The sequence below is a fragment of the Molothrus ater genome, chromosome 6 (genome assembly GCF_012460135.2).
Source record: "Molothrus ater isolate BHLD 08-10-18 breed brown headed cowbird chromosome 6, BPBGC_Mater_1.1, whole genome shotgun sequence".
NCBI classification, from domain to species: domain Eukaryota; kingdom Metazoa; phylum Chordata; class Aves; order Passeriformes; family Icteridae; genus Molothrus; species Molothrus ater.
Window position 1 is genome coordinate 50,500,851 of NC_050483.2, and position 26,559 is coordinate 50,527,409.

At 40.7% G+C, this 26,559-nt stretch overlaps 1 protein-coding gene across 5 annotated transcripts in view; it reads left to right on the forward strand.

The window, feature by feature from the left end:
* The window catches only part of EML1 (EMAP like 1), a 122,056-nt gene that overhangs the window by 25,764 nt on the left and 69,733 nt on the right, over window positions 1-26,559 (forward strand). For 2 of the 5 annotated variants that reach the window (XM_036383453.2, XM_036383454.2), the window contains exon 1: window positions 16,423-16,649. The exons of 1 other annotated variant lie outside the window; for it this stretch is intronic. In XM_036383453.2, coding sequence (XP_036239346.1) covers window positions 16,583-16,649 — 67 coding nt within the window. In that variant the 5' untranslated portion in view covers window positions 16,423-16,582. Of the gene's footprint in view, window positions 1-16,422; window positions 16,650-26,559 lie in introns of those variants that run through there. 2 more of the 5 variants (XM_036383457.2, XM_036383458.2) reach the window with 1 other exon arrangement.

Consider the following 26,559-nt stretch of genomic DNA (forward strand, 5'->3'; position numbering starts at 1 on the left):
GGGTTTTAATGATCTCACTGTTGCCAAGATTTGCTTTCAGCATTCCAGTGGAACATTTTTACCAGGCCTATTAGATGATGCACACAACTTTCAGGCACAAATTCGCTATCTCCTATTCAATGTCCTCATGCTAGACCTTGCCAATGTCACAGATGTTCTTTTTCCATATATTCCATCAACCATGGTCTAGAAGCTGTGTTTTTTGTTGTTCTGTTCATCACTGCTTTGTGTGCATCTTTTATAGCTGGTCATTACCCCTTAACAAAAACATTTCTGTTTCCCTTCTTTTTAAAATAAAATTTCTGAGGCCAATTGTAGAAAGATCCTACTCTGCTGTGGGCCAATTTTGACCCTTTTTCAAGCATCAGGAACATCTTCAGAATTTAAGATGAGAAAATGTGTATTGTCACAACCAGTGAATGAGAAGAATTTTTTCCCCCAAATCTCAGAACAAGTCAGTTTTACAGATTTTGGATAGATTTCTTCTTACTGGCTTCTTTCTAATGGGATTGTTCACATTTTGTAAGCTCAAAAGTGGAAGCTTTAAAATTTATGAATCTTTCAAGTGCTACTTTCCATAGGACATTAAGCACTTGGTATTTTCCAAAGATTTGGGGCTCCCAGGGCCGTAATAAATATATTTGACTCCAAATCAGTCGTGTGGAAGTCATGCCCTAAGAAAAGACATGAACCTAATCAGTGACTGCAGTCTGGGCTGACTCTTCAACCCTCAAATAAATGACTGCCCCAGAGCATCTCAGCTGGGATGGAGCCTGAGGGCACCTCGAGGCTGCTCTCACTGTTTAAGGCTCCTGCTGGGAATCCTCTGCCAAGGAACAACCAATTCATCTGTTACAGTGGATCCTCTGGTCATTCCTGTTTTATTGCCTTTCTTTCAGTATTGCTTAAGAAACAGTCCTTTACAAACCAGAAGATTAATGACATCATCTAATTGGTTTTGCTATCCTTAGAGATGATGGGCCAAATTAATCCCTGTTAGAGCTCCATTAATCTTTATGGATTTACACCCAAGATTAATTCATCCCCATGATACTAATCACTTGCTGTGTGGTCTGTGGAAAATCACATAACTTTGCATGTTGTTTTTCCACCCCAGATAGAAAATGGGGGCAATAATTCTGAGTTCAGTGAAGAAAAATGCTCTAAACACTCCTAGGATTGGTTAAAATGTAAGATAGTTTTTAATAAAATTAACATTTTCTTTCTGAATGTTAGTTTGTACTTGTATTCTCACTTGTATTCTCACTTTTTAGTGAACCTTGGATAAAAACATTTCCCTGTGGGGTTATGGATGTGCCTCATATTTATACCAAGAAAGGTCTTGATACTATAGAGCTTGGTGAGAATTTATGTGCTGATTATCCCAGATCCATGGTGTCACACTTCAGGTTTTGCTGAAGTCACACGCTCACACCCAGAGGCAGAATTTGGCCTTTCTCATTTCTGCTTCATTTAGGCCAATTTTTACAGCTGTTCCCCAGTGAGAATCTCACTGAAGATAGCAGGAATTTTGCTTAAGTGAGGATTACAGGATTAATCCCTCTATCTCCAGTCATGTTTATTTTGGCAGTCATTTAGCTTGGAGATCTCCAAAGCTCCCAGCTTAGGTCCTCTCCATTCTGCTCACAGATGCACATCTAACTGCACTTCTCATGGGTTGAAGTAGCAATTGCATTTACCAGGAAGATTCCACATTTGCAGAAAAATGTTCTGGTAATGCCACCAATTAGATAAAACTGGGACTTCTCACATATAATAGAAAAGAAACTACTGATAAGGGTTGCAGCAATTTATTTTAGCTGGACTGCTAGAGGTGAGTAACAAGCAATCCATCAGTCAGATGACAGAAAGTACACTTGAGTTTTACAACCCATTCTCTTTGAATAACCCCAGGCACTATTACTCAACCAGAAAATATCAGTGTTGAAATCTGTTCTTCTCTATTTATGCTTTTTTAATGTGTTCAATTGCCTATGGTAGCAAATATAGGCACAGTATAGCAAATAAATAGTATAATAAAGTAGTTAAAAGGTTAGTTGTTGCAGTCTTTTCTAGAGAGAAAGTATAAAGTAAGATTTAATAATCTTTGCAAAAAAGGAAGGCGCAGCATGTTCAATAAAGAAATAATTACAGGGTTTGGACATTTATTTGATACAGCAGCTTTGAGCAATATACAGATTGCTTTCTAAGTGCAAGTATTTTTCAGCCATGCATCTTATTTTACAGCCAGTATTAGTCATTTCTTCTTAATTCTAGGTATATGAAACTGTTTTACCTCCATACTGGAATTTGAATGGACATGCTAAATATACAGTGAAATCATCGTCAATTATTCATTCGACTTGGCAAGGGAAAATATTTTTAAAGTTTAATGAAGCCAGCAGTGACACACAGTTTCATGTTGCTGGGCAACAATACTGGTGGCCAGCACTTTTAAAGTGAGGGAATACAGTATAATCATGTTGGTGCCTCAGGACTCCCCCAGTGAAACTCAGGGGAGCAGGATCAGAGGGTGCCCAGGACTGCATCAGCTCACTGCATTTCTCATGGAGAAGCAGCACTTGCAGGTCAGGAGGGGAACCTCAGGGACAGTCCCAAAATTCCACGGGTCCCAGAAGGAAGGAAGCTCTCACCTCCTTCAGGGCAGAAATGATTGAAGGAGTTGAGTTAAATTGGAAGGGAAGCTTAAGACAGATGTAGGAAAAAATTGAATGCTATAGAGAGAGCATTTAATCTGATCTTCTTGGAGTTCAAGGATAAAGTGTCATTAAACTAAGTATATAAATTTGATTAAAAGACAGGCTTTTGCACAATGCACAACTGACCTGTGGGACTAAGTATGTCAGAGTGCTACTGAGGCCAAAAGCATAAATGATTTAGAGAATGACTAGTGCTAATACAGGCCCATTATCATTAGCTGCAAGAGGTAGGAGATATTTTTAAGCAAGGAAAAAAATATGGATATAAATATATCCACTTGAGTTTGTCTCATATATATATATGTATATATATGTACATATATATATATGTGTATATATATGTACATATATATGTGTATATATGTGTGTATATATATGTGTCTATATATATAATATACATATATATATTTTTGGTTTTTTTTTTGTTTTGTTTTGGGTTTGTTTTTGTTTTTGTTTTTGTTTTTGTTTTTGTTTTTGTTTTTGTTTTTGTTTTTGTTTTGTTTGTTTGTTTTCTGGGACTAAATATCTAAAGATGAAAACTGGGGAGGAAAGTTGTTTATCAATGCCTGTTGTGTGGCAAGCTGAAGCCCATCTGGTACTGGGCCAGTCAGAGCACAGGTCTGGGTTAGCCTGGGAGTTCTTGCTCATGCAATGCTCTGTAGGGGTGTCTCCCTGCAGGATGGCTCTTGCCTTGGGCTACTGCCTTTTTATTTGGGCCAAATCCCATTTTGATGGGACCCAGGTCAGTGAGACAGGGGACTTCACACAGGAGCTTCCTGTGGCCTCTGTGGTTTCAGAAGTGAAAGGAGGAGCCTTTCCACTTGGAAAGGCCATGGAAGTACCACACTGACTAGGGGGAGTCTGTCCAAACCTGTCCCTTACTGATAAACACACTTCCAGCCACATGGCAGCCCTGTGGAGAATGCTGCACAACTCAAAGGAGCAGAGCAGAGTCCTGCTGTTTCCTCCACCACCAGCTTCTGTTTCCCTCTGATAATAGAGGGAATGAAAACAAGCAGCACTACAGCTCCTTATTTATTAATTGCATTCTCCAGTAAAAACACCGGGGCAAAGCAGAGGCAGATTCTCTTTGATTTGTGTGTATTTTGAAAAGTGTACTCTGTGCCTATTGGGAATTATGTTTCTGAATGTTCCTTTTTCTGTACTCTCTGAGTCATATTCCCTTCATTCCTATACCTCACAATATTTTCCCATTGCCATAGAGACAGCCTGTGAGGAAAGCACAGCCGAGTAACCTCAGGTTTTTACTGAGCCCAAAGTGCCTGCCAGACTGGACCTCTGCTTGAGTTTATCTTACATCAAGAGGTTGATATGAAATGAGTAGTGTTTTTTCTTTTTAAGAGCTTCATAGTTCCCTCTCAAAGCAGAGGTGATATTGTCACCTGTCTGATCTAAAAATCCTCTGATCTTAAATCTTCTGAGCAGGTCTGAATCTGTAAGCAGCAGTGACCCCACACCTGAGTTCTAAGAGAGCAGCTAAAGGAATTGAGTTGCAGTAGTAAAGGATGTATTGCTCACATGCATCTGCCCGTGTCCTTCTCTCCCCTGCTGCTGAATTCCTTACTCTTAGAAAGAGTTTGGACCAGAGCCGTGTTTCTGAACACCTCCCTCTGTTGGACATAGATCCAAATGCCACAGCTCTCTCAAATGTCACATTACTACACCCAATCAGAACCTGAGTTTTTTAAAGTGTGAAGATATGATTTTAACCACGGTGGTTTAGGTTCAGAAATATATAAAAGATTAATATATTTAATTGTTTTAAAAGTGTGTCTTAGATAATGCAAAAGCCAAAATTATCTTATAGAAAAGACTTCTGTTAGTACTGCAAAGTACAAGTACAGGAATTAGATAGTCTAGCCTCGAGGTAAATAATCATTTTCAGTGCCTGTTTAGGAGATTGTGTCACTAAGATATAAATCATACTAGGTCATCACTCTTTATAAGGGAAAGGGAGGACAGAATGCCTTTATGTGTAGGTGTGTGTGAATGCAGATAAAAGAGATGCATAAATGCCTTTCATTTCATACAAGGGAGTAATACAAACACATCCAACATCCAATTCTGTCCCTAGCAGTACTTTGTGATATGAAGACATATATAGGCTAAACTCACTATAAAATATTTTCAGATGTGCTGATTACAGATGCTCAGGAGCCTCAAATGCCACGACAGCTCTTCTTTCCATAGGTGTTTGTGTTTGCCTGCTAAGCAGCAAATAGTGGCTTTTAACTGAAAACAAATACTTCAGTCAGTGTGAATTGCCTTTCCACTTCATCAGCTTGTCCGCAGGAGCATTAAAGGAGTGGATCCAAAAAAGGGAACAGAGTAGAAAAATGAAATCCCAGGCATCCCATGTACTACTAGGGAAGCAGATAATGAGGGCACCTCAGTCCTAATACCTGCTCAGGCTTTTGGCATTTCACTGTTGCAACTGTGATAGTGATTTTTTGGGCCAAGTTTTGACTCTGCTTTGTATACACACAAGAATGAAAGAGTCATTATCTCATTTTATAACAAGCACTAGTGGATTGTGGTTGCTTCTTGTTGGCCTGACCTGACACACACCAGTGACTGAGAGAAGAAAGGCTGATTCTCCATCACTAGCCCCCACAATAGTAGCACTGCACACGAGTACTCAGCAAAGTGACTTGTCTTTTGGTATATAAACTTTGTTTTCTGGTCTGTTGTAAACTAAACTGTTTTCTTCACCACCTGCTCTTGGAGGTGGTAAGAATATATTACCAATGACTTAAATGGGGAAAAGTTTATCTCCTCAGGACACACAAAAACCAATGGAACAATATTGTAATTTATATTCCAGTTCCATAGCAATTGAGATTTCTTTTTTTTAAGTAAATTGGTATTATTTGAGGTGCACCAGACAATTACTTGTGAACCTCATGTGAAAACATCAGCGGAGCTGCAACCAGCACATTTACTGAGTATGTCTCCTGCTTCCTTTTTCAGTCACTAATGAAAAAGTGGATTGTAGTGGTACTAAGGTGGAAGATGGTGCAGGATCATATTTCATACCTACTTCCATTTTGTGCCACTATTTAGGTATGGTTACCTCAACAGTCTTAGACCTGTTTAAACAGGTGTAGCGGGGTCAGCAAGGCTGTGTTTCCTCATTTGCTTCTAGAGGATCAAGCTTCTGATCTTGATCCTCTACGATCAGAGGATTTGTCATGAGTGTGCAGAAAGCCTTATGGAAGTTGAGTTACATGACACCAACTCCCTTTCTACAGCACAATACAGGCACAGGAAGAACTAAGCTGGTTTGACAGACTTTGTTCTTACAATGAAAACTGAATGCTACTCACTTCCCTTTTATTACATAACACTCATAGCATGTATGTCTAAAAAATCCTAAACTTTGGAGCAGAAATTTAATTTAATCAACTGATCAATAATCTACTACTCTTTTTTTCCCAATTTAAACTACATGTCCCATGCTTTCCTACTTCTGATCCTCTCACACATTAAACATCCAGTCACTCAGAAACTTAATCAGTCTGCCCTTTAAGCATGAGAGGATGAAGTTAATACATCTAGGTAACTTAAAATAAAACATTGATTGTGGTGGAGCTAAGAGATGGATCAAACTGCTTGAACTAATTGAACTTAGTAACTACCACCTATTTGTTGGATTAATTTTCAGCTGGAGCAGTTCCCCATCCAGATCTCTGCACACCGTTACAGATCCCTGTGACTGAGGGATGAAGGAAAGCAGTCAGGGAGTGGAATGAAGCAAGAAAGGTGTAGCTATGTTTATCAGCAATAGGATTGTCTTACTATGTTTGTTGAAATGCAGCATTACTGAAGACAGATACAAAAAAGTCATAAATGACTTGTACATTGCTCACATCATCTGTCATGAGCTGCACCCTGAGTGCTGAACCAGCACTCTCCTGGCCTTCCTCCTCTGCATTTGTAGCATGACATCTTGTAGCCTCACTGTCCCTGCTTAGATCTTATTTTGTGGGTTTTCCTTTCTGATTTCACATGAACATACTTCTGCCATTCATCTATATCCTGGATAGTTCAGTCCCTTTCCACACACTTTCCCCTGGTCAGGTCAGAAAGGGGCTTGTGATGAAGCCAGGAACTTTATTGCTACATTTCCTCTCCTTCCTCTACACTGGCAGAACTTGAGTTTCTGAGCTCCAAGGGAAAACATGCAGAGATGGAAAAAACCTGGGTTTCAGATTTCATATGCCATATTTCCTAATTTCACATGGAAGGAAATGGTGAATGAATGACAGAGCAAGCACTCTTCATCAGACAAATGGAAAACATAAAAAATGCTAAATCATATCAAGACTATCCATTAACTGTACTGCTTGAATATGAAGTAATTCCAAGCAGAATGTAGCCTATGGAGGACATGAGCAAAAGAGAAAATGACATTTTTTTCTGCAGCCCTTCAGCAGTTCTGATCTGCTCAGCAGAGCTGAATAGATATTTTGCTCTGCCTCTGGCCTCTAATTGCATCATTTTCCACAAGTTCACATCTACAACAGCTGTAAATCATGAGTCACATGTATTCTTTTCCAGCATAAAGTATTATTTACTCCTTACTCTTGGATGGTCATAAAATGGCATTTAATGTCATTTGTGAAGTTGGAAAAAAGTCCTTTACCACAGTCTTGTGTGGGTTTTCTGTGAAACATCTTACTTATCTGAAATTAATGACATCAACTTCTTTGAAATGTCTTTATTTTCTTAATTGGTCACACAAAAATAAATTGCATCAATATTGCAAAACTCTTTTTCCCCTGCTGAAATGAGTGCTGAATGAAAAATATCTGCTGATGTCTTGAAAAGATGTCATGAAAGAACAAGAAGATTTTAAGGATGCTTAAATCTGAAAAATCTGGATCCAGAATTTGACTTTGCCAAAGGACTGTTTAGTTGAATGGAGTCTCTGATGAACATTTAGCAGCTAGGTTATTTGTAATTATTTCTGTTTAGAGTCCCAAAAATTATGTAGCACTTTTTCTAATAAATAAAAAGGAATGAAACCAAGAATTCAGCAGAAGCTGATGGTGCTCTGCAAGGTTACACATGAAGAGCTGGCCCTTGACCTATTCTACCCACCCCTTAGTTTAGGGAAACTCACCTTAATATGGGAATCTTTGAAGGGTTAGTTTGGGCAGAAGATGCAAAATTCTTCAGGGCAAGATTTCTTGGACATTGTAAAATATACCATAAGCTGGTTAGAGCCAAAATAATCATTAAACAGCTACTGATATTAAAAAAAAAAAAAAAAAAAAAAAAAAAAAGAAGAAGAAAAAGAGCTGTTCAAGAGGAAGAATGCAAAGGAAAAGGTGGTAGACCCCTGCATAACAGGGCTGCAGGCTGATGTTTAGGGTAAGTCCTTAGCTTGGACTGCACAGTGGTCACAGAGCATCCCTTGGCAACTCCCATCCTTTCACCAGCCCGTGTACACTGCAGGGGTTTTATGTTCCTAATTCTCTTGTTCATGGCTGCAACTGCTCGTATAATTTATGGCACACAATACATATTTTTCTTTTGAGATTCGTTCTATTATTTATCTAGCATTTATTCTGTCAGAAAGTGAGTGGGACAATGAGGGGTTATCCAGCATTGAAAAGCAGAAAAGAACTTGTCTTCTTGCCCTTTTTCCCTTAAATTATGGCTGCTAATGAAAAAATCATTTTAGTTTTTCTTCTTTCAGTTATCTGTAGTTCTGGTTTTCTCTTGCTTCTTTGAAAGCTTGAGAGAGAAACGTCAGGTGGTGAAATACTTAAGAATTAAAGGGCTGCATCAGGAAACGTTTTGAAAATTAGGTAACTTGGTATCTGAGACAAATGTACGATTGTTCTTCATCTTGGATGGCTGGCAGCCAGGCAGCAGGGCTGGGCTGGCTCTCAGGGCTTCATTCAGACACTGCCATTATTGCCCCTATTACTTTTTCCTCCTCCAGGACTCTCTTGAATGCCAGCACCAAAGAAGAATGCCACGCATGGCTTACCCTGAGGAGGATTAGTAATCCTACACCTTGCACTGGGTGGCAGAGGTGTTTTAAGAACAACCAGAATTCTTTCACCAAAGCCAAACATTTTATTAATGTATGGACTTGATCCTGCCATGTAAATCCTAATGCCTATTTATGCTCCTGGGCAATTCAGTGAAGGTTTCTTTGGTTCAACCACTTCCTTTCTTGTATTTTATTTCTTACATTTTATATGTTCAAAGGAGTTCAAAAGTGAAATTTATCTAAATTTCTGGATGCACTTGCTATGAACCTGCAGAAAGAAATTACTTTGAATAAACATATTTAACACAGAATTGCTTTGATCACATTGTGGGCCTTGGGTGATTGCACAGACCAGAACAAAAAAAAGTTCCTTCCAAGGCAAATTCTGTTCCAAAGTAAATAAAAAAGTTTAATTCAGAACTGTAGTTACCCACAAAAAATAAAAGCTGCAGGCTATGCTGGAAATCAGTGTAAAGTAATCTTGAAAACTGTAGGAAAGGATTATTTCCTATTGCTTGTTTCTCCAGCCAGGCAAGCTTAGATTAGCTGATGATTTAACTGTTTCCTTCCATCCCCAGGTTGTGTCTTGGGATCTTGACCTGGGAAAGCAGAAATAAGCTGTGGCAGCAAAAGCAGTGGAGGGATGAAGGTCTCAATGTAGGTGGTCTTGGGCTCTGTAAGATATCAAAGGAATCTGCAAGTGTAGTGGATTGGAATTCCTGCCTAGCCCTTGTAGGTCACACTGCAATCCACTCTCCTGTTCCTCCACCCACTCAAGGAAAGCTCATGGAAATTCAATGAGTTTGAACCAGTGGAGCTGGTATGGTCCCCTGCAGAAATAACCCACACCATACAAATGAAATACTGTCTTCTTTCTTCCTACCTCTTTCAGCATAATTAATATTATATTTGGTGAAAGATACAGGTGGATGGATAAGTAAAACTTGAAGTTAAGTTAGTTGAAGTGGTAAATGGGCTTATGTGATGACAGGAGTTAAAATTACAGGTAAACTCTCTGCAGTTATTTCCTATTACTTGTTTATTAGCACAAATCAGTTTTTCCAATAAATCACTCACTAAAAGCAAGCATAACATATGAAATTGCCAGAAGAAATACATTATTTTTTCCAGCTATCTCTCAGAAGACATTTGCCATCATTTATTTTCCATATCTGGGCAAATTTCCAGTAACATAACTGCAAATGTAGAAAGTGCAGTAAATGAGATTGTCTAGCCCCTTCTAACATTAATATATTGAACCAACATGGTGCTTTGTCTTACCCATACATTTTTATGTGTGCTTTGTTATCTACATGGCTGACAGTAAATTCTCCTGGTGCACATCAGTTCCCATGAGATGCCCTTGATTGTGCTGGATCCCAAAGCCAGTGAAACAGTGACACGGGAAATTGGGAAAATTTCAATATCAGTTCTGGTAAAGCACAGGTTTAAACCACCATCCTACTGGCCAGGGAATATAAAATAGAGTGCTGAGATCCTTCCCTCTCATCATAGGCACTGTGGGTACCTGTTTGCAGAAGAGAGAGATTTCTTTCTCACAGTGTAGCTGATGTGTCCTTTGGACAAATATCCTGTTTTGTAAGTCTGGGTTTTACATGTTCATGTGAATTGTTACAATCCAGTTAAAATGCTCCTTCTAAAGGATGAACAGAATGGGTTCTGTAGAACCACTTTGTATAAAAATGGCAATTTTTGTGGACATCTTAAATTATCAACTTACTATGCTGTTATTTAAATATAATTTTAAAGAAATATGTCTTTATTATAGCTTACTCTAGTCTCATTCTTCTCTAATATAATTCAGAAGGCACAGATTTATGTAGCTGTGGCTTTGTATAACAACTCAGACATTAAATTTTAAAAAAATATTATTTAAATATATGCATAAAATAGATCTCTGGAATATATACTGTTGCAGTAACATCTTTATAATCATAGCATAGAAATTAAAACAAAACTACTCATCTCAGCCATGTGCAGAAGGGTGTCAGTGTGCTGCAAGCCACACAGAAGCATCACTTTTTCATACTTGCAGAAAGCATTTCCCCATACCTACATTCTGGAGGCTCCCTGGGGTTCCAGTGGGTGCAGGAAAGATCCTTCTGCTGGGAGGGAATTCCCTCTGGGAAGTGACACAGACCTGTAGGGATGATCCTCCTGTGCCCTGAACCAGTGAACCTGTGCCAAAGCTATTGTAGCTGGAACCAGAGATGCCCCTCTCACAGGAGGTAGGATTTGTGCCCCTGGGTACATAGATCTCATAGAGCTCTGCTAGCAGAAACTTTCAGGCTCTGTTGGGAGCTGCAGCCACCAAAAATAGGGTTGCAGAACTGAGTTATAACTGAAAACTTCTAAGGAGTAATTTTGAAGGGTGGATGGATCATTTTGTGTGATGCTATCCATCACTGTGCCTCTTCACATCAATCTCACAGAGTATTAATATCTCAGAAGTGCTGTTCCCATCTGCAGATTGCAATGGAATATGGAACAGGAGCTGCATTCCTGTGTGTCTGTAATACATTCTGCTTCTCATCAGTTTCAAATCTCAATGTCACAGCTGTGGATGTAGTAAGGCTGCACTCGGCCATTACATACATTGATGTGCATTGAACCCAACATGTTAGGGGGCCTTGCAAAAATAAGAGTATTTCTACCACAGGCACTGTGCTTGAAAGCATTTCATAACAAACCATACAAGTAGTATCTTCAGTGTTTACAGGCAGGATATTCTCAGTAGACTCATATTGCAGTTGGTGCAATAACTGGTAGTTATTTTGGCTTGATTCTGTCACAGACTTCCCAGCATGACCTTGGCTGTGTCATGTTTTTCTTCCCATTTTCCAAACAAGCAAATAAAGCCAACATTTATTTCAAAAAGGTGGTGCAAATCTGAAAGCATCAGTGTTTGCTGAGCACCCTCCCCTCTTTGAATAGGAAGAGTCATAGATGTGGAAAGCATTATTCTTTTCATCTTCAAAGTATTCTCTTTGTATTTACAAATTAACCAATCTGCAAAACAGTATTTTTTTTCAGGACAATATGATTATGACTATTCATTTTAACTATAGGGAAACTTCCATAGTTCCAATACATGTAGTTCAAAAGAACATGATATATACAGAAATATTGCAACATATTTTCATTTGGATTATTAAACCTGCATAGCTTTGATGGTTTCATCCCACATTTGCTATACTGTATTTTTAATGCACTCAGACTGTGCTGGTATAATGGTGATCCTCCTCTTATACCCCATCTTTCCCACATGCATGAAGTCTGCTTTGTAGTGACATTCATGAAGCTCCCTGCTGTGGCTGAAACACTGGAGTCCTGCTATTTAGAATGAATGATTATTCCAGTGGTTGAAGTGTTCTCACAAAGGAGACTGGGCAGCAAGGCACTTCTTCCTTTCCTACCACACTGGGAGAGGAAATCCTTATTTGAGCCTATGAAGAGATCCTGATAGCCAGTACCTGCAGATAGTTTTAGCAGTGAGAAAAAGCCACTTCTGCAAAATAAAGACAATATATTCACTGCATGAAATTCTCTTAAAAAACCCAAACATTCATGCTGCTTTCTGAATAGAAAGGGAAAACAAATAAACAGGGTTTGGTTTTTTTAAAAAATCAGTATAAATCAGGATTTCATCAGATTTCAGGAAGCTAAATCCAAAACTTAACCCCAGAGCTTCTCTCTGCTACGTGCTGGTCTCACCCTGCTAGTTCCTAAACCATGCATTGGCTCCTCCTTCTCCAGGGCTCCTGCTGTGTGCAGCTTGCTCCTGCTGCTGCTGCTGCTGCTGCTGCTGCTGGGCATTGTGCTGCTCAGCCCTGGCCCCCAGCTTCTGTCAAAGCTCTGTGTGTCCAATGCTGAGGCAGGGCACTGTGCCTGTGCTATGATGCCAGCTTTCAGACCATCTAACTCTCAGTGCTGGGGATGAACAGCTGGAAAACATGCCCATTTCTTCTGTTTTGAATGAGATGATTCAGGGAGAAGCACACACATGGTACCTTGTGTTTTGGATTGCAGTCTGGGCCCAGGCACCAAGTGTTGCAGTGCTTCAGCTTTTTAATAGATGAAACTTCTGACTCACAGAGGAAAAGCAAACCTTGAACAAGCATTCCATTTGAATTTTTCCAATTGAAAAGCTTCCAGGCTCAAACAGAGACCAACTGCTGCATTAGGTGACTGTGAATGGTGAAATGGACTTTTACATGTTAAATGGAAACACAGTGAGCTACAGAAATGAGCTTAGCTCCCTTTGATCATGCTGCAGTAAACGTGACCTATCAAATAATTGCTAAAGAGCTTGAGGGGATCTTCAAAAGTTAGTCATGGTAAAATAGATGCTATAATTATATCCACTGATAAATTTTAGCAAAACCAGCACATTTGCTGATGGTGCTAGATGCTTTGCCTGATGAAGATTTCTCTAGTTACAATGTACACTCAGTGTGCACAGCTGCCATCCAAGCTTCCCTGATCTGTTCAGCAGACAGGCTTTGCACTGACCTGAAAGAAGAGCCCTCCAGTGTCTGTGGTGAACTGAGCCTTCACCTCCTGTAAACTCTGCACAGAAGGGCTCAGCAGCAGCTCTGCACAGCAGGCTTTGCCACTGACAGCCAAATCCCAGCGTCCTTCCCACAGCCAGTGCCATCATCTGTCCCCACACAAGCCTGCTGGAAGCAGTGGCATTCAGCACACACCCAGGGGGCAGGCTATGAAGGCCAGGCTGTCCAGCTACCACCACATGGTGAAAGCAGCCTGATCCTGTTTTCAGGAAGAGATAAATGGAATGTCAAAATTTTCAGGAGTTGGACTTCAGTAGATCCTAGTGAACCCCTCCCAACTCAGAATATTCTGTGATTCAGGTGATATTTGACTACAGTATATTAACAGGAAGTGAAAGCAAGTCTTCTTTGTCCTAATATTGGAGTATATTAACTCTTGAAAATTCATTGAGGGATGGGTGAAAGCTCTTTTATTCTCACTTAGCTAATAGTTATTTGCATTACACTACTGAAGATGAACAAAAGTTAAATCATTAGGTGTAAAATACAGCTTTCAAAAATGTAACATCATGGAGTTTCTGACTGCCAGCAGTCAGTGTGCACGAGTGTACAGCAACAAATCCTTTCCCAATACACCAGCCTCACTGTACTGCTCAGGATGCCACATCCCCACCTTTATGGTTGCACACTGACCACAGAACTGCCTTTGAAATGTACAAATTATGAAGGCCACAGTATACTGAAAAATGGACAACTAGAAGTTTTTTTGTTGTTTCACCATACCAGAAGAATTCCCAGAGACATCAGTGCATCCTTCCAATCCATTGTCCCATTGTTCCCACAGCCAGACAGAATTTCTTTTTCATTTCGTGCCTTGTGGTGCAGTTTAGTATAATGAGATTGTTACAGGTCTCAAAATCATTAAATTATGAAAGTGTTTCCTCTTCTAACCCTTGCTCTTATAGTATAATGGAATCATAACAGCATCTGGAGATTGGAGCTGAGACCATTTTCTGTCACATCTCTGAGCTGATTTGCAGCACGCTGAGCTGAAAGGCTTCACAGACACCATCACTGTTAATTTCAGTGGGAAATCTATTGCAAGGTTTTACATGTTGCATCTCTCTCTAAGAAGAGATTAGATTTGAGTTTCTAAGTGACTTTCAATTTCTACTCTCTGAAATGGAGCCGCATTGCCTCTTTCTGGCCTTTATCCTACTTTGACAAATCTCATAAAAGTTACTGGGCATTACCTTCTCTTATCTTTGTAGCAATCTCTCTGACAACACAGTTTTTACTACAAACATAATACTTTTAGATAGCATTGGTTAAATATTTTTGTTTTCCAAACCTTACACATCAGAGGGAGGTAGAGGTTAAAGTAACATTGACATCTTATGCCAAGCACACATCTTGTCTCAAGATGGTGGAAAATAAGCACATTAAAACATTTCTCAACCTCAAAAATAATATCCAAATGATGGCAATAATGTTTTAAAATGAAGGAAATTCTTAATCAGAATTTTTACTGAAAATGAACTTCAGTTTTCTTTTGTTGCAACTTGTCTACCAAAAATCCCATATGTCTTTCTGTGTGTGTACAGTGTTTTAGAATAATATAGCATCTTTGAAACATTTGATGGCTTATGAATGAAAAGGTCATGAGAAAACCTAAATACTCAGTATTAATTTTCAAGATTAGAATGAATCATGACATTTAAAACACTAAGGTTACCTATATGCTTTTGTATTTTTGAAGTAATTTTCTATTTTTTTTAAATCTCTGGTTTTGATTTTTTTGTTAAATATAACACCAAACTACCACAATTTTCTGTTATTTATAGCTCACAGCTATAAAATGCAGTTGGTTTTGTCTGATACAGTTTAAGCACATCAGGCTGGGTAAGTGCTTGTGCTGGAGATGACTTCAACTCTACCAGTATTGGCACTGGCAATTCAGGAGGGAGCACTTTTCACTCTGCTTTAACATGGAACTGATATCTCTGCCTAATTTTATAGCATACTTTTGTGTTAGCACTGCCATGGTTTAGTGGTTGGTGAAAAGACTCACATATACCAAACCCACGCCTGTAAGTGGATCCACATGATGGAACTGCCGTGCAAAAAGCTCCTGGAAGGACTGGGGACTGAAGGCATGATGTGTTAAGTGCTTTGGCATTTTTCAAGCTGAAAGGTGCTATAGATGTGCAATGAACTATTTCTCTTGTGTCTCTTGAGGAGCTTGGACGAAAAATGTCTTTCAGTCTCTGGACACTTCAACATTCTTGGCACAGAAACTGAAGCCCAAAATGCATCAAATAATTTTACAATATTACTAGCCACCAGTTTTGGACCACCACTTCACCTCAACACAAACGGACATTATGAATATACCTAGACAAAAATATGTTTAATAGTGAAAGCTATTTTAGTATCCTGTATTGGGAAAGGGTATCACTCTTCGAACTACATAGTTTAAACTGTGGCATAAGGAATTACAGTGTGTATAATTCTTTTTGGTTTTGTAAGAGAGTATCAACTACAATGTTATCGTGACAGCTCCATCCTGTAGCCAGGAGAATCGCCGCTGACATCAGCGGAGGGCATAAGGTGCAAATACAGGAAGGCTGTTGCTTCAGAGGAAGAAACGAGAGGAGGGCTTAGGCAGCCGAGTGCAGAGGCAGCAGGGAGGGATGCTGAGGCTGTGTGCGCGGGGCTGCCCGGCTGCACTGCAAAACCCCTGCCCCGCATCCCGCCCTGACCGAGCCCATCCACGGTGGTACTTCGGGTTAATCCCCGGGTTATGGGCGGGCATCTCCCGCCGCAGGGTCGGGCAGCGTCTCTGCTCCGCCCCGGCCCGATCGGGACACCCGGTCTCGCCGGGCCTCGCGTCCGGCCCCGGGCAAGGCAGAGGGACTCGGCAGCTCGTCCTTCTCTCAGCCGCGGCCCGGAGCCGGCGGCTCCGCCGAGGAGAGACGGCCGAGCCGGCCGAGAGACGCGGCTCCGCTCTCGCCCCGCCGCCCCGGGGTCCCCCCCGCCTCCCGGGCCGCGCCGTGCCGGCGGCCGCCCCGCCCCGGCCCGCCCCGGCCCGCCCCGTGGCTCTCCCCCCGCGCTCGGCGGCGAGCGGAGCGGAGCGGCCGCCGCCCCAGCCGCGGCGGAGTGAATGGGTTGCCATGGCAACTGAGTGAGGCAGGCAGCGAGGCCGCCGCGGCCCCAGCCGCCTCCGCTCCGCAGCGTGTGGGCGAGCAGGCAGCGGGCGGCCGCCGGGACAGCCGAGGGGACGCCGGGAGCGCAGCGGCAGGATGGAGGACGGCTTCTCCAGCTACAGCAGCCTCTACGACACCTCCTCGCTGCTCCAGTTCTGCAACGGTAAGGGCGGGGGCCGGCTCCGGCGAGCGGCGGGGTCCCGGCGCTCCGGCGGGGCGGAGGCGGAGGCCGGCGCGGGGAAGGCAGCGCCGGGAGCGGGCCTGGTCCGGGGCTGCCGGCGGCGTCTCCGCCGCCCAGGGCCGCCCGGCTCCGCGGCGCAGCTCGGGGAGAGGAGGAGGAGGAGGGAGGAAACTTCACCCCCTTCAGCCTCCCCCGTTATTCGGCGGGAAACCTGCCAGCCCTCGGGGCGCCTCTGCGAGCAACTTCTGCACCTCCTTCATGGGAATACGCGGAGATACGTGTGCGTGTGTGGACGGTAGAGATGTCTGTGTGCATCTTCCCCAAAGGCAGATCCGGCAGCTCAAGCGATCGCCCACCGCTGCGTGTCTCCGTTGCGCGTATGCCAACATACACACATATACATATAAATATATATATGTACATATATACAAATAAACATATATCTATGTGTATAAGACTTGTATTTACATGCATGTGTAGGGCCGAGCTGCCCGTGACCCCGGGGGCGCAGTGGGACGCAGGTGTCCTTCAGCCCCCGCTCCCGGAGCCCACCCGGCGCCGCTCTCACCGGCGAAGGGAAGGGCGGTGTGGAGGTGCGAGGTGCCTGTGTGGAGTTACCGGAGTTGGCCTGCACTTACTGATTTTTCTTTCTGCTGTTTTTTAAGGTAGGGGTTATTGGAGTGGTGGCGTCACCTGGGTGGCAGCATGACAGGGGAGCTGCCAGGCTGCAGTAATGGGTCATAAAATAGGAAGGAGATGAGGAACTGCAAGTGTCCTCACAGGCAGTATTGGAGATTGGCCTGCATAGTACTTGGGATTATTCAAGTAGCTGATATTTTCCTTGAGGGAAATAAATCAGCTATTCTAAATATTACAGAGAGTTCTTCATGGTAAACTGTAATCTCAAAATACCTTACTTTGGTATGAGTTACTGCTTTCTAGCAGCAAAATTGTGAGCATTCATAATCTCATATTTCATATTTCTGGATCTCTTATTGCTCTACATTTCAGTACTGGTCTCTGCTTTCTACTGCTGTCTGAACAGCTGGAGTCAGGTTCATACAAAATTGCTTCATGACAGCAACTGCATCAGACATAGCTGCCTCTTTCCTTGGAAGCTGTGAAGATGACAAATTTCACATTATTTTCTTTGTGGTGTGGTGCAATAAAGGGACAGATTTGCAGAAAACTCTGATATGTGTGGACCTGGAGATTGTGGGAGCAGTTTTTTTAGGGCAGCAGGAGTTGTGTGTGTGGGCATTGTGCAGTGACACCCTATTTTTGGAGCTCCTCAGGAGAGAAAACTATGACTATGTATGGGGGTTGTACACTAATAGCAGATGCCTGTTTTGCCTAAACTTAATAAATATTTCATTGTAAGTGTTTTTAATGAGGAAGCATACAGCAATGTATTTCAAAGTTTATACTCTAATCCATTTATAAGCAAGCTATCTTCCTACCAAAATCCCTGGGCTTTGCTTTTACAGTGGTCATGATAGTAGCCTGCATGTGGGAGCAGAAGGAGAGTTGCATCACTTTCCAAATAGTTTGAAAAAGCAGAGTAGCTTATTCCTGTGGACTGTCCCTCATGGTGATTTGGTAACTCTGAGCACCTATTATACTTGATGGAAATAAACCATATGTATTTATACTGTACATAGTTTTTAAAATCTTAGCAAATTCATTATTATTATATTTTGGAATTTGTTTCTAGAACAAATCACTTGCTTAGCTTTGTCTCATTGTAGATAGCGACCTCAAGGGCTGTTGTAAGTTTGTATTATTCTCTGCTTATAAAAGAAAGTGGTTGAGTTCAGAAGCCCTTCATTTTACAAGTTACCCTTAGTGAGACTATATTAAATGAGATGAGAAATAAAAGATAATCAAGCCTTTGAATACAGCCTTGAGGTAATCAGGTATTTCACACATGACCCATGAGGAAGAAAATACAAATAGAAGATGCCAGTGAGGGTTTTGAGGTTGAAAAGTGGTAAATAAAATTGCATTACAGGAAAGTAGAAAGCTCTTGCATGTATAATGGGCAGTATGAAAAATGATGTGAAGTTGGGAGTGGGGCAGACATACAGAAGAAACCAAACAAAGCAAGTGAGTGGTAGAGATAGAAAGACAATATGATTTTAGTATATGGTAAAGTGACATACAGAATGGCTGATAAGCACTCAAAGTGGTCACTGTTGTATGCTGTAAAGGTTCCTGTTCTGAATAGGATTAATTTTAGTTGTACAAGAAAAGACATGATGGAATTTTCTGGTGCTCTCAAACAGAATAAAAGATAAAGAGATTGTCCGTATGTATTGTTTCAAAAGATGAGGATGTAAAGGCTGTGCTCCTGAAAAAATATCAGTGGGTCACCTCTAGGGTAGTAAGCAAGGTCTGTCCTGGGCCAAGGATGGCTGCAGCTTCTCCCACTTGTCAGTACATTCTCCTTGTTTGGAGTGGGTGGGAGCCCAAGAGGGGACAGGGAGGGAGGGAGCAGTAATGGGCAGGAGGCTGTGATGGGGATGAGGGAGCAGGACCTTGACTGGTGGAAGGCCTGGTCAGGGAGAAAAAAGTTAATACAAGAGCAGACTTGCCCCAGAGTTGCTCCTTTCTTTCTAGAAAGGGCACTGGGTTCAGGAGAAGAATTTGGGTCTTCACTCATATGCAGATTTAGTTTGCATGATTATTTAGTAATGTGTTTTTACGGCTTGTGATGTGTAAAAAAGAAGGCAAATGGAGAAGAAGGGAGAGAAGAAAGAGGGTGAGGCAAATATGTTAGTTTTGAGCTGCATGTCTAAAATCTAGGACAAATATTTAGCACAGCTAGTTCAAAGACACCTACTTTCTTCAAACTCCTTTTTACAGAATAGTAAAGCTACAGTTGGCATTGGAGAAACATTGTGTTAATGAACACAAGTGTCAGTCTGAGATAACATCAAAGCAAGAAATACAAACTTCCAGTGTGATTTTAGGCAATTTATTTCATTATTGATGCCTTAGTTTCCTTAGTTGTAAACTAAGCAGAAAGTACATGCCTGTTCTGGAGGAGTTTATCATATTTATTGATTAGTTTGGTATCTCCCTCTTCAGTTTCAGAGGACAGTCTTCAGATGCACAGAATGTTTTGTTAGTTGCTCTGCCTGTTCTGTTTATTTTTAAGAAAGACACTAAAATAACTCCTCTTAAAGCTCAAGGACAGTTCTCAACTTACTTGTCACTTTCCAGGTAATGAAGGACTCTGTTGGTTTATTTTGCATGTTGTAAAATAAAGCTTAGATAATATTAAGTGTGCCTGGTTATAGATACCTTTCTTGGTATAGAAGTTACTTTTAGGTAGAAAGCCAGTATGTTTTTCTACAGTCAATCAGGTTGTTAGTCATGTGTTATTTAAGCTGAAGGTAAAAGTGGAAGGATACTGATAAGGCAAGATAGTGTTGAGGTTTTTAGCATCTGCTTAAAAACTGGTGGAGAGAACCATGGTGGACATGAAACACTGCCAAACAAGACACATACTGGAATTAGAGACAGTGCTCATCTCACCCCCAGCTGCTTTACTAAGCTGCAGCTGTGATCAGTACTGATTACAGACAGGTTGGGAAGACACGAAGGGTGTGGGCAGAGTTTTGTGGGTGCTCTGACCACAAATCCCTATCTATCTATTCTCCATCTATTTACACAGCCTTCAGCACAGTAATTGCTCTGGGCAGGATTATTAGGTATTTGAAATGTAAAGGGTGAAATCTGAGATTCCTGCAAAATGCCTCTGTAGACTTAAAGATGGAAGTGAAAATTTATCCATGATTTCTTTGGAACTTGTAGCATCTTTTAAATGTCCTTCATGTAGCTACTGGGAAAATCATAGCTGTCAAATGGCCATTCCTGCAACTACAATTACCTTGTTTGACAGAAGCTTCAACTTCAGAGTATCTGGGTAAAGCAGTAAAAAAAAGTGTGAAACATTATTTCTAAATGAAATTTATATATTTGGCAAGGGACTCCATAATATTAATTACAGTTCTGTTTAACAGATTACATGAAGTTTAATTGTTAGTAAAAAATTTAGAGAAAAATTTAAGTTGATACAAACTATGCTGTAATTTATCTTTTTAAAAGAGCAGAATAATCACAGAATATGTAGAGCTGGAAGGGCCTCACAAGGATCACTGATCATCCAACTCTTGGTCCTGCACAGGACCATCCCCAAGAGCCACACCATGTGCCAAGAGCATTGTCCAGGCACTTCTTGAACTTTGTCAGGCTCCTGGGGAGCCTGTTCCAGTGCCCAGCCACCCTCTAGGTGAAGAACCTTTCCCTGATATCCAACCAAACTTCCCTTGACACAACTCCAGGCTCTGCCCTCTGGTTCTGACACTGCTCACTGCAGTGGCTGCCTGTCCTCTTGCCCTCATGAGGAAGTTGTAGACTGTGATGAGGTCTCAGTCTCCTGTTCTCCAGGCTGAACAGACCAATAATAAAAAACTTCTTAAAAATTAATGGCTCCTTTTGGCTCCCTCCCCCCAAAATCACATTAAGATTTTTGACAGGTAGTAGCTTTGATAACTGTCAGTCACACTTAAGTCACGAAAAGTAAATTGTGTGACTCAGTTCTTTCCAGTCTATTTATGGTTTGAATCTTCTGTTTCTGAAGATTTCTTGAATCTCCTCCATTCCTGAAAACAAATTGAACATGTGTACCTCTTCTCTCTGACTCCTGTATCTGCAAGTGGAGCAGTGCCTGTCAGCGAGGAAGTGAGTACCACAAACAGGAAATCTGTATGGACAGTATTATTCTGGTGGTTGTCTCTTTTTTCCCATTCGACTCTCACACTTCCTCTCCTTAACCTTCCTAAATGCAGCCACATCTTCCTACAGCTGGACCAAAGTCACACAATATGGAATGGGTTAGGGAAGGAACAATGGTAAGTTGAGCCTTGTAGCTTTCAGGGCACCAGTTCAAATCTGTCAAGGGCTGGAAGAGACTGGAATTTGTTTTACTGTGATCACTTCCTAGCAATAAGGCAAAACAAAATTGGATTTAATTCAGTGTTCACTGGGCAGATTCACGCACTCTGTGTAGGAAAAGGTGTTGCAAGCATGTTCAAAAAGATGTTGCAAATATGTTAATAGCATTACTCATGTTGTTTTTCTCAGAAGTTCAAAAACAACACAGTCAGAGAAACAAATCAGGCTTTCCCATGTTTCATCTCTAGACCTCTTCTCTCCAGAACAGCAGCATGTTTTGAACTCAGGAATGGAGGCCATGCTCCACTTGAAGTGTCTACCAGTTTTGTAGGACAGAAGATTTTATTACCTTAGACAGCATTGCTTAGACAGCATTTTCTTAATTTTTATTTCAGTGAGATTTGTTCTGGCTCTTGCAGTCAAGCTCTTAAAGGAAATGCTGAATTGGACTCTACATTAAGTGTCAGTTTTATGCATTTTGGGCTATACGGAGTGGAATTGGTTCTAGAATAATTTTCTTCGCTACTGGAGTAAAGGGGAGGGAGAGGTGGCATACAGAAACACTTTTTTTGTTGGTATGTGCAGTAATTGAATGCAGAATAAATCAGTATGCTATGAATTAAAAATAACTTGCTGCAATGGACACTTGCACAATATATATTGTTAGCCTATTAGAGCTCAAAATATTATTGCTAATAAGACACTATATAAGTAAACTGAATTTGTTGCCCTTTAATTAGCTATTTATTTCCAAAACATGAATTATTAATACTTGTGCTAGTCATGAGTGGTGTTAATTATAGTTACTGGAATTTAATTTTTTTTCCTTTTTTTCTTTTTTTAACTAAGCTTCTAAAAACAAATGAAAATGTAGACCAGTCATGAGAGAATCCTCTAGTGATAGTTAAACCTCAACAGAGAATCTGTGTCAGTGTTAGCAATATGGAGAGAAACTACAAGTATCAAGTATTTTATCATGAATAAAACAACATACAGAATTGCAAATTAAAGCATTGGGCTCTCAGCAGAAAAACATGCTTTATCTGATCTTCAAGGAGTTTTTAAAAAATTTAATAGTACTTTACGGAGCTGGTAAAATATATGTTTTAAGTTCTAATTAAAAGTAGCAAATCTGAAATTCCTTTATTGAACCTTAAAACACATGCAAATAATTCAAATAAGATTAAAATTATATTAAAAGTGCATTATTAAAAAGTGAATATACGTGAGGAGACAGTGAGGGAGTGCACCAGTCAGTGACATACATTTTAATAGGTTTTATTGTGACTTCCCTCTTCTTTCTCCTTTCCTTAGGAATTTAAGATGAAAATTTTAAAGTTGGTGTGCAGTTCTTTTGTCAAGAGAAGTTTTGTGAAGCTGTAATAAAGAACCTGTCTTTTGATCTCTAAAATCTTGGGGATGATGAGAGAGAATAAGTAGGAAGGTTGTATGAAATGGTGTAATGAGTACATTTTATGTTGGATGCTTGCTCTTTGCAAATGACACTAATTGGGCAACCATAAGGACTTGTGAAAGCTTAAAGGGAGTGCAAAAGGAGCTGTGGATGATGCTCTTCTTCCATGAATCACAATTTAAAATGTTCGCCCATTACATAATTAAAATGTGGAAGTAGCTCCCTGAGGTTTTTTAGGGAGATGGGGTGGGGATAATGATATGTTAACATGATTTCACTAAATTAATCCTTTAGAAAGTAATTAAGTGAGATTGTCCACACTCCATTACTTCCAAAGGGTAAAATCTGACATGGTCCATCATATTCTCATCTTGCTTTGAAATGACTGATTGTTGAATAAATATATTATATTCATTTGAAAACTAGCACTGGAGACCTCTAGCACTGTTTTTAGGTATTGTGGAATGTAGAAACTAATCGCCTTTTTGGATTTAAAATCTGAAATAAACACTTCATTGTGATAAAAGTGGTTTGCATTCTTAACAGTATAGGCCCAGTATTTGATTGGAAACTTACATCAAGATTCCTGCAAACAGGAATGAAGAAATGTTTTCTGGATTTAAGTATGACTTCTATAATCTGTTGCAGGCCAATATGTGAAGCATTGCTACTGGCTTTTAGTCATCTGAGAATAGAGTGTGAACAGGAGCCTAAGCTAAGCTTTGAAAAGTGAGGTTCCTAAGATGCAGAATAGATGAACACATTTCGATATGTAAATAGAGAAACAATCTTTGTTTCAAGCTAGTACAGACAAATATTTTCAAATTAAACTTTGTCATGAACCTTGTGTTTTATGAAAATTACATCTTTCTGTTTCTTACAACTGTGTTGAAAAACAGCAGACTGAAACAGCCTTTGACATTTCCCAGTGCATCTCTTGTACACTCAAGTGAGGCTAACTGGGCACTGGTGTCTAGAATTTCCTTGAGGTTGTTAAAGATTTCTGTACCCTGAAGTCAGAAGCATTAGGAGCAGCTCTTACTTTATTTTTTTCCTTTGGTGAAAAAAAATCCCTGTGAAACCTGAGAAAGATCCTGACAGAGAGTATCATATTTATTTTATGCTTACCAAAACCAATTACTGTTTGTTGCTTCCTTTTCCCCTTCCCTATGCAGCATTTCACAAGCTGTTTTACCCAGACCTGTTGCTGCCTGGAAAGCATCCTTCCATCTCCCACGTGGAGATGCTGCTTTACAGAGCTTGCAGGATGTGGCAGGTGGGTCCCTGTGCTGGCCCTGGGGCAGGTACAGTGTGTGTTACCCACGTTGTCCCAGCGCTCAGTGCCCCGTGAACAGCACGGTGCCCCAGGGTGGCTTCTTGGAGGTGACCGAGCTCTGTGGCTACATGGGTGGTCCAGCAAGGCTGGCTGGGCCACAGGGGGCAACGAGGTCTTTATCTAAACTGATAAAAACCTTACAGGCATTAGCATATTCTGAGGCTCAGGCCAGTCTTTATTCAAGCCAGTGTCTGCATTCCTGCCTTTTTGCTTTACAGCTTCCAAATGCAAGCCAAACTTATGGGGCAATGGCAGACAGGACTATGCTTAAATGATCTGAAAAATCAAGCCATCGTTTTTAGGTTACTAACTGTGAACCTAAACATTGAATTTTGAATTAATTAAATTTTAAAATTGAATTTAATGAGTTTCTATCCATGTATTATATGAGGCAGTGTAATAAACCTCAGTGTAACACAGTAAATAATTACTGATGTGATGATGGGGTAAGAAGCAAAATCCAGACAACATGCAGGTGATAGAAATTTAATTGTGGACTTCAGTAGGACTGAACTTTGAAACTCTGGAAATGATCATGGCAAAGTCCAGTTGAATCTAAAAAAATGAGTAGTCTTAGAAATTTTGGTTCTCGTAGTAAAATATGTATCTATTGTAATTTAGTGAACTCTGTAAATGCCATGCAGGGAAGGAGGTGTGAGGGTAGGTTCTTGCTTTTTCTCCCTTTCATGCTAGATAGTGTGAGAAGTCCTTGTGGTAGCTGTATTTCAGTTTGGAAATAAGTGATCTCCCTTGTATTCAGAGGTTTTAATGAACTAATGAGGGGTCCTTTGGAACTAAACATTTTACACGATTTTTAAGTTAAGCATTTCTATGTTTTGCAAGGCTCGAGGTCTTTCTCTACTGAGAAGTGAGAAAAGATCCATTTATAAACCTGGGGGGATGGTGTGTGGTCCAGCAGACCCCTGGTGCAGGGGCATACAGATAAGCCTTTTCTTGACTGGTGTACTGCAGGCTCTTGCAGCTGAAGGGCTGCATTCTTAAAAGAGCAATAAGGTGCACTGGCTCCGTGATGCTGCACTTCAGCACCTGCTATGTCCATCTTAGCAGGAACTGTGGGACAAGAGAAAGAAATCTGTAAAGCAAAACAGTTTGTGGTGAGGGCTGGGGTATCCAGTGTCTCTGCATTCACTGTGGGCTAGCTCTAACCTAATGCCATGTACCAAACACACCTCAGCACTGGAGCTGTGTTGCTGGAGTGCTCTCCCAAGACTTGACCTCTCTATGAGCCAAAGAGGGGCGATGGGTGACAAACACTGAATAATCATCTTTGGGAACAAACTGAAATATGTATAGGGAGCTGTGGCAGCTAGAGCTGGGGCAGTTAATTGTCATAGTCTTTTAGAGATGTTTTCTCCCACTCTCTAGTCTTTAACCATTGTTCATTCTGATTTGGGAAATAACATGGTCAGTACACCAACATAGAAGTTGCTTCCTTGATGTTCTGTCCTGGTTTTCTTGAGAAGAGATTTTTAATATTGTGAACAAGGGACAACAGGACTTGTGTTGGTCTTGAGCACTTCCTTAGGTCTGAAGATTTTTTTAAATGGTTTCTCTGTCAGAAAGATCACTATGAGTGTTGATCATGTTCAGAACAAAAAATTGAAAACTCTGGACTTCTTTATTTTGAGCAAGTTTTAATGGATCAGACAGAGCTAAAATTAAGGCTTTGCATTTACAATAGTTCTGCTTTACTGAAAAATCTAAGCCCAGTCATTTTTAAGGCAGAAAGAGGGGAAGGAATATGGGTGTATCAGTCTACCTGTCCTTTTTTTTCTTTAATAGCTTGGTGTTTCCATCTCTGGTTTTAAAGCTGAATAAACAGGATACAAATCATAAGGGTTTTGGTTATGGGGTTCCCTCCCCAGATTGTGGCTGATTATTGTGTGATGGCTTTTGCTTAGTTAGTTTTTGCTGTATTGGATGACCTGTTGTTTGAAAGACTTAGGATAAGCATGTTATCTGTGCAAACCTGAAAAAATATGGTTCTGACTATCACACCAGTAGTATTTCAGAACAAATTTATAGCTGAATTACATCGTTAGTTATTTGGATGGTATTTCAGCTTTCTTTTATGATCTGGAGGCTTTGTTTTGGTTTTAGGAAAGAGTTAAATAACTGAGTTGTGGGATTAAATGTTCAGCTATGGAATTGAAAAATGG